Source organism: Camelina sativa, chromosome 7 (assembly GCF_030686135.1).
Source record: "Camelina sativa cultivar CO46 ecotype springtype chromosome 7, ASM3068613v1".
NCBI lineage: Eukaryota > Viridiplantae > Streptophyta > Magnoliopsida > Brassicales > Brassicaceae > Camelina > Camelina sativa.
Genome location: NC_141886.1, coordinates 2,286,508 through 2,301,765, shown reverse-complemented (window position 1 = coordinate 2,301,765; position 15,258 = coordinate 2,286,508). Strand labels below are relative to the sequence as shown.

The 15,258-nt window shown below is 35.2% G+C and overlaps 5 protein-coding genes across 9 annotated transcripts; 2 read left to right on the top strand and 3 right to left on the bottom strand.

The window, feature by feature from the left end:
• Positions 1-859: 859 nt before the first annotated feature.
• Positions 860-3,003, bottom strand: LOC104699968 (uncharacterized). Of its 3 annotated transcripts, none has more exons than XM_087456430.1 (3): positions 2,620-3,003; positions 1,619-2,238; positions 860-1,355 (listed from the first exon to the last, which is right to left on the bottom strand). In XM_087456430.1, coding segments are annotated over exons 1-3 (822 nt in total). In that variant the 5' UTR covers positions 2,621-3,003; the 3' UTR covers positions 860-1,154. The 3 variants fall into 3 exon arrangements, with proteins under 3 accessions (XP_087312556.1, XP_087312557.1, XP_087312555.1); XM_087456431.1 differs by having other exon boundaries at positions 2,473-2,920; XM_087456429.1 differs by having other exon boundaries at positions 2,780-2,920.
• Positions 3,004-6,163: 3,160 nt separating this feature from the next.
• Positions 6,164-7,863, top strand: LOC104704212 (putative fructokinase-4). The gene is made up of 4 exons (XM_087458090.1): positions 6,164-6,715; positions 6,914-7,246; positions 7,343-7,459; positions 7,544-7,863. The coding sequence occupies exons 1-4, from the start codon at positions 6,314-6,316 to the stop codon at positions 7,670-7,672; spliced, it is 981 nt and encodes a 326-aa protein (XP_087314216.1). The 5' UTR covers positions 6,164-6,313; the 3' UTR covers positions 7,673-7,863.
• Positions 7,801-9,724, bottom strand: LOC104699966 (uncharacterized). 2 transcript variants are annotated; one of them, XM_087458091.1, is made up of 7 exons: positions 9,476-9,724; positions 8,987-9,096; positions 8,752-8,901; positions 8,458-8,660; positions 8,263-8,373; positions 8,146-8,190; positions 7,801-8,064 (listed from the first exon to the last, which is right to left on the bottom strand). In XM_087458091.1, exons 1-7 carry the CDS (start codon positions 9,576-9,578, stop codon positions 7,905-7,907), a joined length of 882 nt encoding a protein of 293 aa, XP_087314217.1. In that variant the 5' UTR covers positions 9,579-9,724; the 3' UTR covers positions 7,801-7,904. The 2 variants fall into 2 exon arrangements, with proteins under 2 accessions (XP_087314217.1, XP_087314218.1); XM_087458092.1 differs by having other exon boundaries at positions 8,818-8,901; positions 9,476-9,699.
• Positions 9,725-9,783: 59 nt separating this feature from the next.
• LOC104699965 (uncharacterized) lies at positions 9,784-11,757 on the top strand. 2 transcript variants are annotated; one of them, XM_087458093.1, is made up of 5 exons: positions 9,784-10,026; positions 10,451-10,689; positions 10,771-10,869; positions 10,960-11,111; positions 11,210-11,757. In XM_087458093.1, the coding sequence occupies exons 2-5, from the start codon at positions 10,453-10,455 to the stop codon at positions 11,595-11,597; spliced, it is 876 nt and encodes a 291-aa protein (XP_087314219.1). In that variant the 5' UTR covers positions 9,784-10,026; positions 10,451-10,452; the 3' UTR covers positions 11,598-11,757. The 2 variants fall into 2 exon arrangements, with proteins under 2 accessions (XP_087314219.1, XP_087314220.1); XM_087458094.1 differs by having other exon boundaries at positions 9,842-10,026; positions 11,272-11,757.
• Positions 11,746-13,188, bottom strand: LOC104704209 (uncharacterized). Its single transcript, XM_010420333.3, has one exon. The coding sequence runs from the start codon at positions 13,152-13,154 to the stop codon at positions 11,904-11,906; it is 1,251 nt and encodes a 416-aa protein (XP_010418635.2). The 5' UTR covers positions 13,155-13,188; the 3' UTR covers positions 11,746-11,903.
• Between the last annotated feature and the right edge of the window lie 2,070 nt (positions 13,189-15,258).

The following is a 15,258-nucleotide window of genomic DNA, read 5'->3' as shown; positions in this document are numbered from 1 at the left end:
GATTTTGTTTTTTAGTATAATCGGAAATCACTTGTAATCTACGGAAGAATGGTTAATTTCTATTAATTTCTGAGATTTTTGTAGTTAAATATTTTTGAGATTTTATTTTATTCTTTGGAACATCTTTTTTAAGAGGATCATAATCCTAAATATATATAACTTATCAAATAATTAATCCATATAACTTATCAAATAATTAATCTTAGTTATAACCTATATTAATATTATATGGTCTACTAATTTGAATTCGTCTACTTCCGTTTTATTAAAAAGGGATCGAACTAAAATAGAAAACAATTGTGTTTACTACTAAGGATCTTGATAGAGCCTATATTGTTTAATTAGTTTGATAATTAGATTTCTAGAAAGAAAAAAAATATATATAACATAAAAATTACCAAGTACAAATTTTTTTCTGAAACATAGATAATTGCAACAAAAAAAAAAAAAAAAAAAAAAAAAAAAAAAAAAAAAAACTAATGGTAGTTAATATCTATGAAACTTTTGTAAATTTAAAACAAAAATATGAAAGCCATTGAGGCAAAAAGAATTTCACTTTTTTTAAATGATGTGGTAGATGACGTGAATGTGATCGACAGTTAACACGACATGGCAATCGACTCAACAATTTCTAACGATTTGACAATACCGTTAATGTGAATGTATGTTTTAACATAAAAATGATACTTAAGGTATAAATCAGCACATATACAGAATTTGTATATATGTACAGTCGCCTCGTCCATTACAAGCTAATTTGATTATTTTGCTTCTGTTTTGTGATCTTGAATAGATTTGTAGGGTTCTTCCCATCTATAGTATATAGCTAAGCTAACTAGTTTTGACCAGCAGGAAGATCTTCAGGAAAAAGCTGATTTTATTACAGAGGATCTTGATAGAACGTAAGCAAAGCTTTCACTTTATGTACACTAACACTACACAATGCCTATGCATTGTCGAAGCAAAATCAATGTCAGAACATAAGACGAGGAAGAAGAAGAAACAAAACTTTCTTTAAGGCAATTGCAAGCTCTTTTGTTTTCGACAAGAAAAATCTTTATTAAAGAGAGAAGATGGGGAATAAAGAAGAAAAGATCTATCTCCTAAATCAAACTGCTGAAGAATGAACAAGGGAAAAACCAGAGACCAAAAGACTATACTTGGTGGTTCTGTTGATGATCTCTCTGTTCCAGATTCCTCACATTGTCTACTATGTGTTGGATTCTCTTAGAAAGGCTTTCGTTGTGCTGTTCGATCTGTTCAAATAGCATCTCCAGATGCCTTTTGTATGTAGCCGCTCTCTTTTTCTCTGCAGCTAGCTGCTGCATCAGTTCCTGGATTTTGTCGTGTTCATTCTGCAAATGAGGAGATCAAATTTTTAGAATTCAAGTCTTTAGGAGTACCAAGTTAGATAGAAGCAACGTCAAAAATCAAACCACCACATGTATATGCCATATAGCAACTAGTCAGTACCACAGAAGCATATTAACTGGCTAAACAAGTAACACCAATAAGGATTTCAAATGATACTATCGCTGAATATAAAAATCTATACTTTCACTTGCACCTCAATTCCTGAAATAAAGAATGTAGATCAGCGAAACGAGCAACAACTAACCGGATATTGATCATAAATGCAACCCCTTCGAGCTCTCCCAGGCATCAAAGGATGATTATGCTCCTTGACAAACTTAGTGATAACCCATTTACCAGAGTTTTCTTTTCTAATCAAGATCATCGCTCTACATCCGACTCTTGTTTCCGCTCGCTGTCTAATAACCTTATCCCGCTTGCTAGGCAACCTGTAGCCTTCCTTGTTACAAACAAGTTGCCTGCCAATGGGAGATCCATCATGCCTTGACCGTGACAGTTTACTAACACGGATGACGAATCCTACTTTTGTAGCATACGCATTATAAAACCCATGAGCAGCAGCTTCAGATTCGAACTCCTGCCCAACATAAGGCTCATCCCCTTGATTATCTGCCATATCTGCAACTGCCAGAGGAAGAGAATCAGGATTCACCTTCTCATCTTGCTCAAGCATTGCTTGACCTTGACCAGAATTGTCACCCATTTCATTATGGTTGTCATCATCATCATCATCTTGCTCAATCATTGCTTGACCAGAGCTTTCACCCATTTCATTATGATTCTCAACCGTGGTAGTAACCTCAAGCTCAACAGGAATCCCCATCATCATCCCAGCAGCTTCACCATTATCAATCCTGAAGTCCACTGCAATTCAAAAGACAAAAGATTTACAAAGATACACAGCAGTTATTGCACAGTGTTCATATAACTACCAAGAAGAGCCTCTCCTATTACTAAAAGTTGTCTTCTTTCCTATAATGTTTTACATTGAATAGAACAAAGCTCAAAAACAAGTGCTTTCAAAAATCAATACAAAAACAAAGCTTTAAACAAAACCCTTGTTTGGAATGAGCCTGAGGATGAATCAAAGATTCACACCTTCCCATAGATTCAAGATTCATCATCCAATCGGGTTTTTTTTGAGATGTCCAAACTTCTCAGTCTCATTCTCTCGCAGTGACTAAATTGATAAATCCAAAATCCGAAATAATGGTTGAAAGGAATTTAAAAAAACACAAATCTTACTGTCAAAAAGTATTATTCCGGCGGATGTAGGTCGGAGAGGACGATCGGATTAGGTTTTCGATTTGGGAGACAGAGAAGGTGGCGGTTCAGGGTATGGATTGCAGTAACCAATGACGTGGCGAGAGATGATTGGGTCAATATCGGAAAGAAGTCAACTCACCGTTCATCTAAGCTTTGGGTTTATCGACTCTATGCTTCCTCCGGTGCGCGTCTCCTCGTATGATAATTCCTCTAATTTTTTGTGTTTTTTTTTTCCTTCCCTTTGTTTTTTACAGCGTCATTCTCGCCGACCGACGCACCCGTTAGACCGGTGTGTTCATTACTTTTAATAAATGTTATAATCGACCCTTTTTATTTTCTTTATTTACAAAACTCATCCTTTTACTAATAAATTCTTCAATTTCCTAGCCTTTAGTTATTTCTCGTCTGAACCAGGCCAGTTCAGCCGGTTCAGTTGTCAGATAAATTGATGGTATTAAACTTTCTTTAAAATTCAATCGACAACATGATGATAAGTTGATAACCAACTAATGATGGTTTACTATACTATATGACAACCAACTAAATTAGGACTCAAAGTTATTTTAGCCACCATTTTAATCATTACTGACTATGACATTTTGAATAGCAAAACAAAAAAAAACTTAGCTTTTGTGCAAACCCAAAATATATGAACCCAAAAATGATCACATGTTGATAAATTATGAGATGTGTTATATAAAGCTTGGTTATTAGCTAATTAGCTACATATTTAGGTGAATGATTTTAAACATTTATTTGCTGACATCTACTGGAATATGAAAAAGTTACAATCATTAGAGCATATCGTAATATATCTCAAGATGATATCGCAACTCTTGATTTCAAGATTATAGATCAGTCATTCCTTAATTATTTTTACATATGAAACAAAAAATGTAAAAACACATAGAACTGTATATATCAGTAACCATCTATCTTAATTTTTCTTATTTAGCATTCATCAAAAAAACGATTTTTTTTTAAGATAAACACACAAAATACAAATAAAAAAACTTGGCAAATAGGTCAAAGCTACTTTAGTTTTTTAGAAATCACACATTAAAAATTTTCAATTTACATAGATTTTTACATGAGACAATAATATATGTGGACGATGATGAAAATTATCTTTACAAATGAAATAATCGGAAATGTAAGAGGATTAACATATTTATCCAAGAACGGATAAACACATAGTAATTAATTAACCTTGAGAAATACTCCCTTTATATCACAAAGGATGATTTTCTGTACATTTTTATTAATTAATGTTAGGAAATTGTAAGTTTCAAGAATCATTAAATGAAAAATTAAAAATTTCATGAAATACTATTGATTGATAGTTATGAAAAATGTTATTATAAATAAATAATGCATTTATATTTAAACATCTTAAAATATCATCTTTTGTGATATAGAGAGAGTTCGAAATGCTAACAAATCTCACATTAATACAATTTCGGTTTTAGCATATGTGCATAACAAAATATATCCATGAATGATATTTATCGAAAATGAAAGTTATCCTAACAAGCAAAATGAGTTAAAAGAGGTTTAATATCTTTTTTATTTTATTTTATTTTAGTTTATCTAACAACGGATAAGTCCCCATAATTATTTAAGCTTGTGAAATACCTCACATAGGACCCATGAACAAGCAAAAAAATATGGTCAAAAGCAATAATCACTAAATCACTCTAAATCTCACCAAATCTTAACATATTATTTGTAAGTTTGTAACCAACCAATTAAATACGATAAAACAATATATGGTACCAAACACACAATTGTGAGATGTGTTATAAAGCTTGATTATTAATTAATTAGCTACATTTTTAGGTGGTTGATAAAAAAAAAACTACATTTTTAAGTGAATGATTTTTTAATTTATTTGCTTACATTTACTATAATATGAACAATATGTATCCCTCGGGAAGTAAACACTTTATAAGTTACAATCATTAAAACATATCTACAAGACGTAGGTCATGGATATATATAAATCTTATGAGCAAATGTTTTTGTCGTAATATATTAAAATGATTCCGCAACTCTTGATTTAAAGATTATATATTTATATACGAAAAAGAAAATGTAAAAACATATAGAACTGTATATATCAGTAACTATGTTTTTCATGTTCCTTATTTAGCATTTATCAAAAAGCGATTTTTTGTTAAAAGGTTTTTAATATATAGAGTTATAAGTCGTATGACGGATACATGTAGGCTTGCGCATAAAAACCGTACTCGAATATCCAATCCAGAATCCGGCATGAAAAACTGGGTTCCGGTTAGGTACCGATTTAGCTATAAAATCTTACTGGATTCTATTTTTTAATAGTTGGGGGTTCGGGTTAGGGTCGGATAATACCTGGTACCCGTGCGGATATCCATCAAACCCGAATATGTAAATATATTTAAAATATTTAGCATTAATATAATTCAATTATCCAAAATTATAATTATAGTTTTGAATAGTTTCAATTAGTTTCATAGCTAAATATCAAAAATAATCAAGATATTTAAAATTATTTGATATATAAGTCATAATTTATAAATTTATTAAAATTTAATTAATTTTAAAGATTCTTTTTCAGGTATCCGATAGTTTGGATACTAATTGGGTTCTGAAATTTGTAACTCGAATTGATCTGAACCCGATAGTATCCAAATAGATACGAACCCATATATCGAAAAATATCTAATAAATTCTATTTTTCTTTTGTCCAAAAAAAAGAAATTCTATTTTTCTAAACCCGTTTATCCACGTCTGATTGGGTAATACTTGAACCCTAACGGGTTACCCAAATGCCCAAGCATAGGTACATGGAAGAAAACATGGAAGGAGGAGTTTTGTTAATTAATGATAAACACACAAAACAAAACAAAACAAAAATTGGGAAATAGGTCAAAACAAAACAAAACTTGGGAAATAGGTCAAAACTAATTTCAGATAGAAAAATTCTATAGACATTAAAATTTATCGATTCAGTAGATTTTTACGTGGATGATGATGAAAGAAAGTTATCCTTACAAATAAAATAATCAGAATTAGAAGAGGATTAACATATTTATCGAAGAATGGATAAGCCTCTAATTAATTAAACTTGCGCAATACGAAAAAATTATAGCAAATCCCAACATTAATACACATTTCGATTTTATCTTGACAAAATATAACCGTGAGTGGTATTTATGGAAAATGAAAGTTATCCAAACAAGCAAAATAATCGGAGTCAAATTAATATCTTCTTCATTTTATTTTATTTTATTTAACAACAGATAAATCACTATTTATTATCTAACAAGCAAAAAAATCTGCTCAAAAGCACCAATCACTAATCACTCTAAATCTCACTAAATCATAACATAATATTTGTAACCAACCAATTAAATATGATATGATAGGATAAATAGGATATTTTACCAAACACACAATTTATGTCCCGATATGATACGATATTATATCAAATCTTTATATGGATAATTCTATAAAATTATAGATTTTTATTTATCAAAAAGTCTTGTGGATTTGACTAATCCAGTCACCCTAACCTAATAACTCTATATAAACCCTTCATCCTCTAATACTCTCTAACCATTATATCCATAATCTAATCTCTCTCTCTATCTTTGTTTCTATCTTTCCGATCAAAACACTCCGACTACAAATGGCTGCTTCCAACGGTGAGAAAAGCTTGATCGTGAGCTTCGGTGAAATGCTCATTGATTTTGTCCCAACCGTCTCCGGCGTATCCCTCGCCGAGGCTCCTGGCTTCATCAAAGCCCCCGGTGGTGCACCTGCCAACGTTGCCATCGCCATTTCCCGTCTCGGCGGTCGTGCTGCTTTCGTCGGAAAGCTAGGTGACGACGAGTTCGGTCACATGCTTGCCGGAATCTTGAAACAGAACGGCGTCTCTGCCGAAGGTATCAACTTCGACACCGGAGCCAGGACTGCACTCGCTTTCGTGACGCTAAGATCTGACGGAGAACGTGAGTTCATGTTCTACCGGAACCCTAGTGCCGATATGCTCCTCCGCCCCGACGAGCTCAATCTTGATCTCATCAGATCTGTACGTTATTTTCTTTGCTTTTAATTTATTGCTATTAAATATTAATTAATATATGACACATAGGCTAAATATTTATTGGTCTTTCACATTTAATTTAGCGAACGGTGCTAGATCGTTACCGTAACGGTTGATTGCTATGCGTAACGTAGATGTGAAGTTAGGTCAATTAATTGATCTGTTTTGTTTTTCGTTATACAGGCTAAGGTGTTCCACTATGGATCAATAAGTTTGATCGTTGAGCCATGTAGATCTGCTCACCTGAAGGCCATGGAGGTGGCTAAAGAAGCTGGTGCGTTGCTCTCTTATGATCCAAACTTGAGGCTTCCTTTGTGGCCTTCAAAGGAGGAGGCTCAGAAGCAGATTCTTAGCATCTGGGACAAAGCTGAAGTGATCAAAGTCAGCGATGAAGAGCTTATGTTCTTGACTGGATCTGATAAGGTTGATGATGAAACTGCTTTGTCTCTGTGGCACTCTAATTTGAAACTTCTCTTGGTTACTCTAGGTGACAAGGGTTGTAGATACTACACCAAGGTAAATGATTTTGGAAGAGCACATTATTCTTGCGGGTCTGAGTACTTTAGCCTTAATGTTACTCAAGTTGTGTTCTTGTCTGTGTTTTGATTACAGAGCTTCCGTGGATCTGTTGATCCTTTCCATGTGAACGCAGTGGATACAACTGGTGCTGGTGATTCTTATGTTGGTGCCTTGCTTTGCAAGATCGTTGATGACCGTGCTGTGCTCGAGGTAAAATACCAAAGAATTTATATTTGTTACGCAGTTTCGGCATATTTGCCAAGATTCCTGACTGTGTTCCTTCTGTCTTGACAGGACGAACCTCGTTTGAGAGAAGTGCTAAGGTTTGCAAATGCTTGCGGAGCCATCACTACAACAAAGAAAGGAGCAATACCCGCTCTCCCTACAGAGGCTGAAGTTCAGAGCCTCCTGAAAGGAAACTGACTTACAAATAGTCTGAAGTTTTTGGATTTCACGTTTTAGTTTTTTCTGGCTTTGGCTTTTTCCCTTTTTTCTCTTTTGCTTTTGGCTCTGTGTTCTTGTAGAACTGACCAGAGAACCGTTCTATTCTGTTTATGAAACTCATTTTATTCCACATTCATGGGTTTTTTTTAATTAAAAAGTCTCTTGGATCACTTTGATGAATAACAACTCTTTACCAAGTTATGTGAAAATCTTAAAGAACAATTGCTTGAGGATAACATTCAGAAACTTGCAAATCCAATGATCTCCAAATGTGTTTGCATTCTTCCCACCTCGAACTCATCCTCTCCAGAAATGATTCAGCCCACACTTCCTTGCAACCTTCCGTACTCAGATCATATGGCACCGAAAAACTGCAAGCATCACAATTAGTTATTTTCACAGATGTGTTGTGCTTAGGCAGCAAAGTCATAATCTTATTTTGAAGTTCTTACCTTGTTAGCTCTTCTAAGTGAGAGTCCTTCTCGGTGGTCCCGTTCCTGGAAGATCTTTGAGTTAGACATTACAGCAATAGTTTTAGAAACTAGTGTTACAAGTATACAATAGCCAACCTGCATACTAGAACTTTGAATATGCGAAGGGATTTGGTGGATAGGTTGTAGATTGCTTCTTCTATGTGATCTGTGCCGAATAGATACACAACCGGATAGTCCAGCAGCCATCTACAAATATTGATTGAACATTCAGCTTTATGGCGTCATAAACTAATACAATCTGATGGCGGTTGAAATGGATGTGAAAATTACCCGTTTAAGGTTGGGATTGTAACTTTCGTGTCATGTAAACAACAACTAAGATCAATGAATAAAGGAGACTGAGAAGAGTTGGCCTCATCAAGTGGTGTGGTGGTATTAGTATTGCTGTCGTCTAAAGGAAATGTCGAAGAGAATAGCTCCTGAATCAATCTAAGTTGCACCCCCAGATTGCTTTCCTTGCTTTGTTTTACCATCTTGATACAAACAAAAGCAAAGAAAAGATAAATTCAACATTAAAAGAGTAACCACTTAAACAAAACACACAAGCTTAATAAAAGGAACAACCTTTGGAGGATCTTGTTCCAAGTCGACAAAGAACAATTCGGGTTCTGAATTCAAGCTGGAACTTACAAACTTGGGTAGTCTTCTTACATTTATCAGGTAAATCATATCCTCAATAACCATAACCTTCAGTTCTTTGAAAACAGGTAAACCCTAAAAAAGTGTGCCAAGACACAAGCAGGAATCAAATCAAGCTACAGACATACTCAAGTACTTGAAGAGGGAATAGAGTCTAAACCTCTTGAACAAGCTCAAGAAGGGAAAGCAAGCGATCCTGTAGCTCAGGCATCTTTCCACCATAGTCAATCATCACAACTGGTCTCATTCCCGCGCACAATGCCAGAACATCTGCCCCAAAATAAAAACCCTTAAGCATCATCGGTTACAGATTCATTCAAGCAAATGGTAAACCGAGATCATACTAGTAGAGTCGAGTGTTGGTATTTGAACGATCTATGATATTAAAGTTCAAAACTTTATGATGATTTATCTCTAACAGGGAGTGGAATGTGATAAACGCAACCAAAGGATCATCAAGCTTCAATCAAGATACAGAATGAGATCTAAAGAATCAAAATTTTATCGTTCCTAAGGAAATTGGAAAGTGAAGATACTCAGAGAAAGTAATCAAGAATCCCTAAATTGAATCATAAGTTTCAAAGAGTCGCGGAACAAGAGGAAACAAAAAAAAAAAGTGGAATCAGTGAGAGGAGCGGAAGAAGGAAACCTAGTTCGAGGCGGCGTTTGGAAGCGGTCTTGAGTCGCCATTTGATCTGAGTGAGACAAGAACTCAGAAACTGAAGCACTTCCTCAGAGCTTGGAACCTCCATTTACGCTAAAGAAGACTAAAAACAAAAACTTTCTCTTCTTCTTCTTCTTCTTCTTCTCCACCGAGAATCACTTTCACCTCACTCAAAGCAGCTCGGGACGCTACAGAAAAGTTTTTAATACAGACCCTTAACTTTCAATTCTTCGCATAAAACACCCCGAATTTCAAAAAATAAAAACTTACTTATAAATAAGCAACACGTGTAGACTTTTCATTGGATAAGTGATGAAGAAGAAAAAGAAGAACCTATGGTCACACACGTGCGACCTTTCTTTCGTTATTTGTATATTCCATCCACCTTGGATCTCTCTCTATGTATGTTTATGTGGTGACGAGTTCTTCACTTTTCGCAATTCACCGGAACTTCGCGCCGACGAACTGATCAAATCAACCTGAGAAAGCAAAAAAGCGATAGATCTATCTTTTAGCTCCTTCACAGTTGCTTTCAGGTCTGCGTTTATGTTTCCTTCTTACTAATTGCTGATTGGTCTTTCTTGTTACAATTTCTTTCCGTGTTTCCTTTTATGTTTATCTTCGATTTTGTCCGGTTCAAATAATGGAGTTTTCTCGCGATTTCTTGTCGAATAATTGCGTTTCCCATGGCCGGAATCTGGATTATGTGCGTATGTTTAGTCAGGGATGAAATCGGAAAACCCTAAATTAGTAATGTAGTATATTCTCTGGTTTGCTTAGCGAACTCTGTGAAGTTGTTATGATTTCGATCAATAGATAGAAAAAAAATATATAAATTCATGGTTGAGTAACTCAACTTGAGTTACATTGGGGCAAACGTTTGATGGTTTTGGACTTGTTAAGGGACTTTGTAGTTTACTAACGGTAAGCTCTTTGTGTTGGTTTTGTTTAAATTGCCAGAGATGTATAATAACATGGGACCTCAGCCTGGGATGCCAATGCATCAGGGAATTCCTCAGCCTGGGATGCCAATGCATCAGGGAATTCCTCAGCCTGGGATGCCAATGCATCCGGCTATTCCTCAGCCTAGCCCCTTTGGTAATCCTTTCTCTGGACCTGGCTCTGGACTTATCAGGAGTGGCTTGGGAGCTTATGGGGAGAAGATTTTCGGATCGAGCTCTGAGTATGTGCAGAGCAACGTAAGTAACTCCTCTTCTCTCTCTTTGATTTTCTCCTATACAGGGTGTTTCGTTTGTTTTAACCGGTTGATATATAAACAGATAAGTCGTTACTTCTCCGATCCCCAATACTATTTTCAAGTGAATGACCAATATGTGAGGAACAAATTGAAGATTGTTCTATTTCCATTCCTTCACAGGGTAAGACTCAACCTTTTTATATTATGGCTTTTTTTCTTTTTGCTTTGTATTTGGGATTATTCTCATATATGAGTTTTGCTGCAACCGCAGGGACACTGGACTAGAATTTCAGAACCAGTTGGGGGAAGACTTTCATACAAGCCTCCGATATACGATATAAATGCACCAGACTTATACATTCCGCTTATGGCATTTGGAACCTACGTTGTTCTTGCTGGTTTGTCACTAGGACTCTATGGGAAGTAAGTTCTTTATTTATTTTGTATCTATTCCTGTTTATGTCTTTTAGATTGCATTTGTTCAACCTTTTGATCCTTGTGGTGAATCTTAATTTTGGTAGGTTTTCTCCAGAAGCTCTGAATTGGCTTTTTGTGAAAGGAATGGTTGGCTGGTTTTTGCAAGTCATGCTGCTGAAGATATCATTGCTTTCACTGGGTAGCGGAGAAGCACCCCTCTTGGATATTGTGGCATATGCAGGCTATACTTTCACGGGCCTTTGTCTAGCTGTTCTTGGCAAGATAATCTGGGGATATTCTTACTATGTTTTGATTCCATGGACCTGCTTATGCACCGGGGTGTTCTTAGTGAAGACAATGAAGCGAGTTCTCTTTGCGGAAGCTAGGAGTTATGACTCAAGCAGGCATCACTACCTCTTGATCTTTGTAGCTTTAGCCCAGTTTCCTCTTCTGATCTGGCTTGGTAACATTAGTGTGAATTGGCTCTTTTGAAATGCATTACGTTTACGTGGTTGGGAAAAACACCTCGGAGGTTATGTAGCAGGATTTGGAATGTCCTCCTGATGGAGATATGGTAGTTGAGGTTTTTTTTGGTGTAGACTTCTCTGTATGTCAAACATCAATATGGTGAAAGAAAAAGTTTTATCTCAAATACATATCTCTCTTTTTTATCTTCTTTTTTGAATGTCATTTTTCATATTCTACATTTCTACCATGATGAGAACCGAACAAGTACATGAAGTTTGCTTTTTGGTAATTATGCTTTCTAATACAAACTGTCTGCCATCCGCATGATCTCTACTCCAACCTCCCCAGCATAGCATTGGTGCATTGCGATTTTGGCTTCTGTGGTCCTTGGCAGATTGGAACGTTCTTTGGACATTGCAGACAGTTATTGGAAAGGTTTCCTCTGATCTGTTTGGAAATCTTTTGAAACTCCTCAGGAAGTGAACCTGAGAGGTAGTTGTTCTCCAAGTATAAGCTTCTCCATGAATTCTCCAGTCTTTTCCCATAAATCCTAGGAATATCACCAGAGAACATGTTGCTCCGTAGATTGATATCTTTAAGGTTTTCATAAGTTGCCAGGTTCAACGGAAGGTGACCCTGTAAATGGTTTCCGTCAGCATCAAGCATGCGCAGGCGTGATCCTGTAACCTTAATAACCTCTATGGATATGAACTGGTTAAAAGACACATTGATGCGTGAAATATCAGGGAACGTTAGGATTTCATGGCCAACAGTGCCTGAGAATCTGTTCTGGCTCACGTCTAATGACACAAGCTGTTTCAGCCTATGCAAGGGCGATATACGTCCAGCAAGGCTGTTGAAACAGAGTGATAGAGTTCTAAGACTTGGGGGAAGCTTAGGAAGCATTCCATAAAGATGATTGTTACCGAGTTCTAATACTTGCAGCTTCCACAAGCCGTTGAGCGCAGGTATTTTTCCATCGAGATGGTTGTTTGATAGGATCAGGTGAGTCAAACTTCTCAAGGCTGAGATCCTTGGAGGTATTTCACCGGCGATACTGTTTGTGGACAAGTCTACGGTTTTGAGCTCCTTGAGCCGCGTGATTTCTGGGGATATGTCTCCGGTGAAGAAATTTTCGGCGAGAGAGAGTTTGGTGAGTTTCCTGAGTTGGAACACTGATTCTGGTACTGGACCACGGAATCTGTTCTTGTTGAGGCTAAGGACTGTGAGCTCAGTTAGGTTTCCTATTTCATCGGAGAGGAAACCGTCATAACCGTCATCATCAAGGTCGATCTCTGTAACTCGGCTCGTCGTGTTCTCCAGAGGGAAAGAACACATAACTCCCAAGAACGTCCCTGAGCCTTCACAAGGGTCTTCAGAGAAGTCCCATGTGCTGAGGTAAGAGGATGGAGATATGGAACTTGGATCAACGCTGCGTATTATAGCCTCTAGAGCTTGAATATCTGAACGAAGAGTGGCTGAGAAAACTGATGAAGGGACAATGAGTGAAAGAATTAGTAAGAACAAGGACATGGTGAGTAGTAAGGAAGAAGAAGAAGATGGTTGTGTTTTGGCAGCCATTGCTATGGTTCTTCTTTAACAGGAAGGAGGGAACCGTTTCTTTTTAAGTGAGTAGTCTTGTAAGAAGAAGAAGGTCGTGCATGTTGAACCTAATTGGGATATAACATGCTTCAAAGGTTTTTTGGTATGTTATTGGTGAGGATTCACATCTTTGTAGCAACATCATAATAAACTATACATCAAACCAAATATGGACCGACTCACATAATTTTCACAAAACCATTAAAATTTAAATAAGAAATTTCGTTTTTTTTTTTTTTTTTTTTGTGTGTGTGTGTGTTTTCATTAATAGTTTGAATGGGGATTTCAATTAATTTAAACCCACTTTACAAAAACTCAAATCGGAAAAAGTAAATATTCAATTAATCTTTCTGATTAATTTATGTTAAATAGAAATAGAACAAAAAAATCACAAACAGAATAAATAACGAATGGTTATTGTAGTTGTTATGAAGTTTTCTTTGAAATCAAAGTTTTGTTAAACTCACGAGACAGACAAGTGTCAGATTGAAATTTGGAAAGTTAATTTATAATTCAATTATTTTTAGAAAAACAAGAAGAAATCTAGAGGTGATCATTGGAGCAATTATCTAAGAAAAGACAATTGAAACATTCCACCAAATATTTAAATTTAGTAATTCACTATATATAGAAGTTCGATTTTACATATAAATAAGTCGACTATTCAATCAAAGATTTCAAAAAGAAAAAGAAAAAAACAAGAACCATTTAAGAACTTAATAAGCAACAATGGCCATCGAAAAGAGAACCATGATTGCCTCCTTCGTCATCGTACTGATGATGGTAACGATGATAGTGAGCAATGTCGAGGCCCGGAATCATGTCAAAATCAAGCCCCCAGCAAACAACAAGTTTTACTTTTTCTAAATTGATGGCTCATAAAATGTTTACAAGAAATAAATGGTTGCTTCAACGAGGAGCTATAGCTTCAAGCATTGGTGTTAAACTAATGTTTTATGTTTTTTATATTTCACTTACATCCTCTTATTTGTTTTAGTTATGGATGGAGTTACTTGAATAAAATATTGTAACAAAAAAAAAAAGAATATTCGTATATGAATAAAGTTATTCTAGTTTTCATATTTCAGTGACAAATATTGTTTCTAGATATTGATAACATTGTTCATATATCAATTTTTTATTAGTTTGTAACTTATGAAGAGGATGTAATATATATATCCTTATATTAATACTATTACTAAAACTGTGTTATCGTCTTATCGAGTTATCTTTGCGTTTCGAGTTTCATTGTATGTAAAACAACAAGTCAACAACGTAAGACTTACATAGTTTCCAAATTTTGGTCGGAACACGTCGCCAAACTTTTAATGATTGATAGTTTCAGTGATGAAACGAACGTAGTTTTGATATCGTCATTGTCGGTCATCGATAGAGACCGTGAAACCAAACATACGTACTACATATATGCTTATTCTGTCTTAAGTAGAAGACGAACACTCTTTACCAAAAACGTAGAAGACGAACATTAATCCAAATGGTTATCAAATAATCTGTACCATCTTTCTGATTCCAATTTGAATTAACCAAAAACCAAATAAGAAGTAAACGGATTTTATTAACTTTAAAACCATTAATAATGAATTGGTCTCGGATTATACAAGCTTAGCATTTTTAAATACTATAATACTGTTATGTTTCGGTAAAAAAGAAAAACTCTTGAAAGATAGAATCAAAACTTAACATAATACTATAATAGCACCATTTGATCCAAACAAAAAAAAAAACATAATCTAGGATCAATATGTTATATAATTATCAAATTATGGGTGGCAAGAGTAAGTAAGTAATGTTATAGAATCATTATTTAACTAAGGTTATCTACAAAAATAAAGAGACAGTAAAAAAAGATCGAGGGTGAATTATGCAAAAATTTGGTCTACGTAATTTATAGAACTGGACTGAAAATTTATGATGTTAGGCCCAATCCCATTACCACTTTAGGCCCAGTTACATAAAGTCAAACCGACGAAGACCAAAAAAATTTGGGTTCTCTTGAAGGTTTTTTTGTGTTGTGTGATTTGATCTGATTGATTAAAAAAAAAAAAGAAGAAAAATTCTCAGG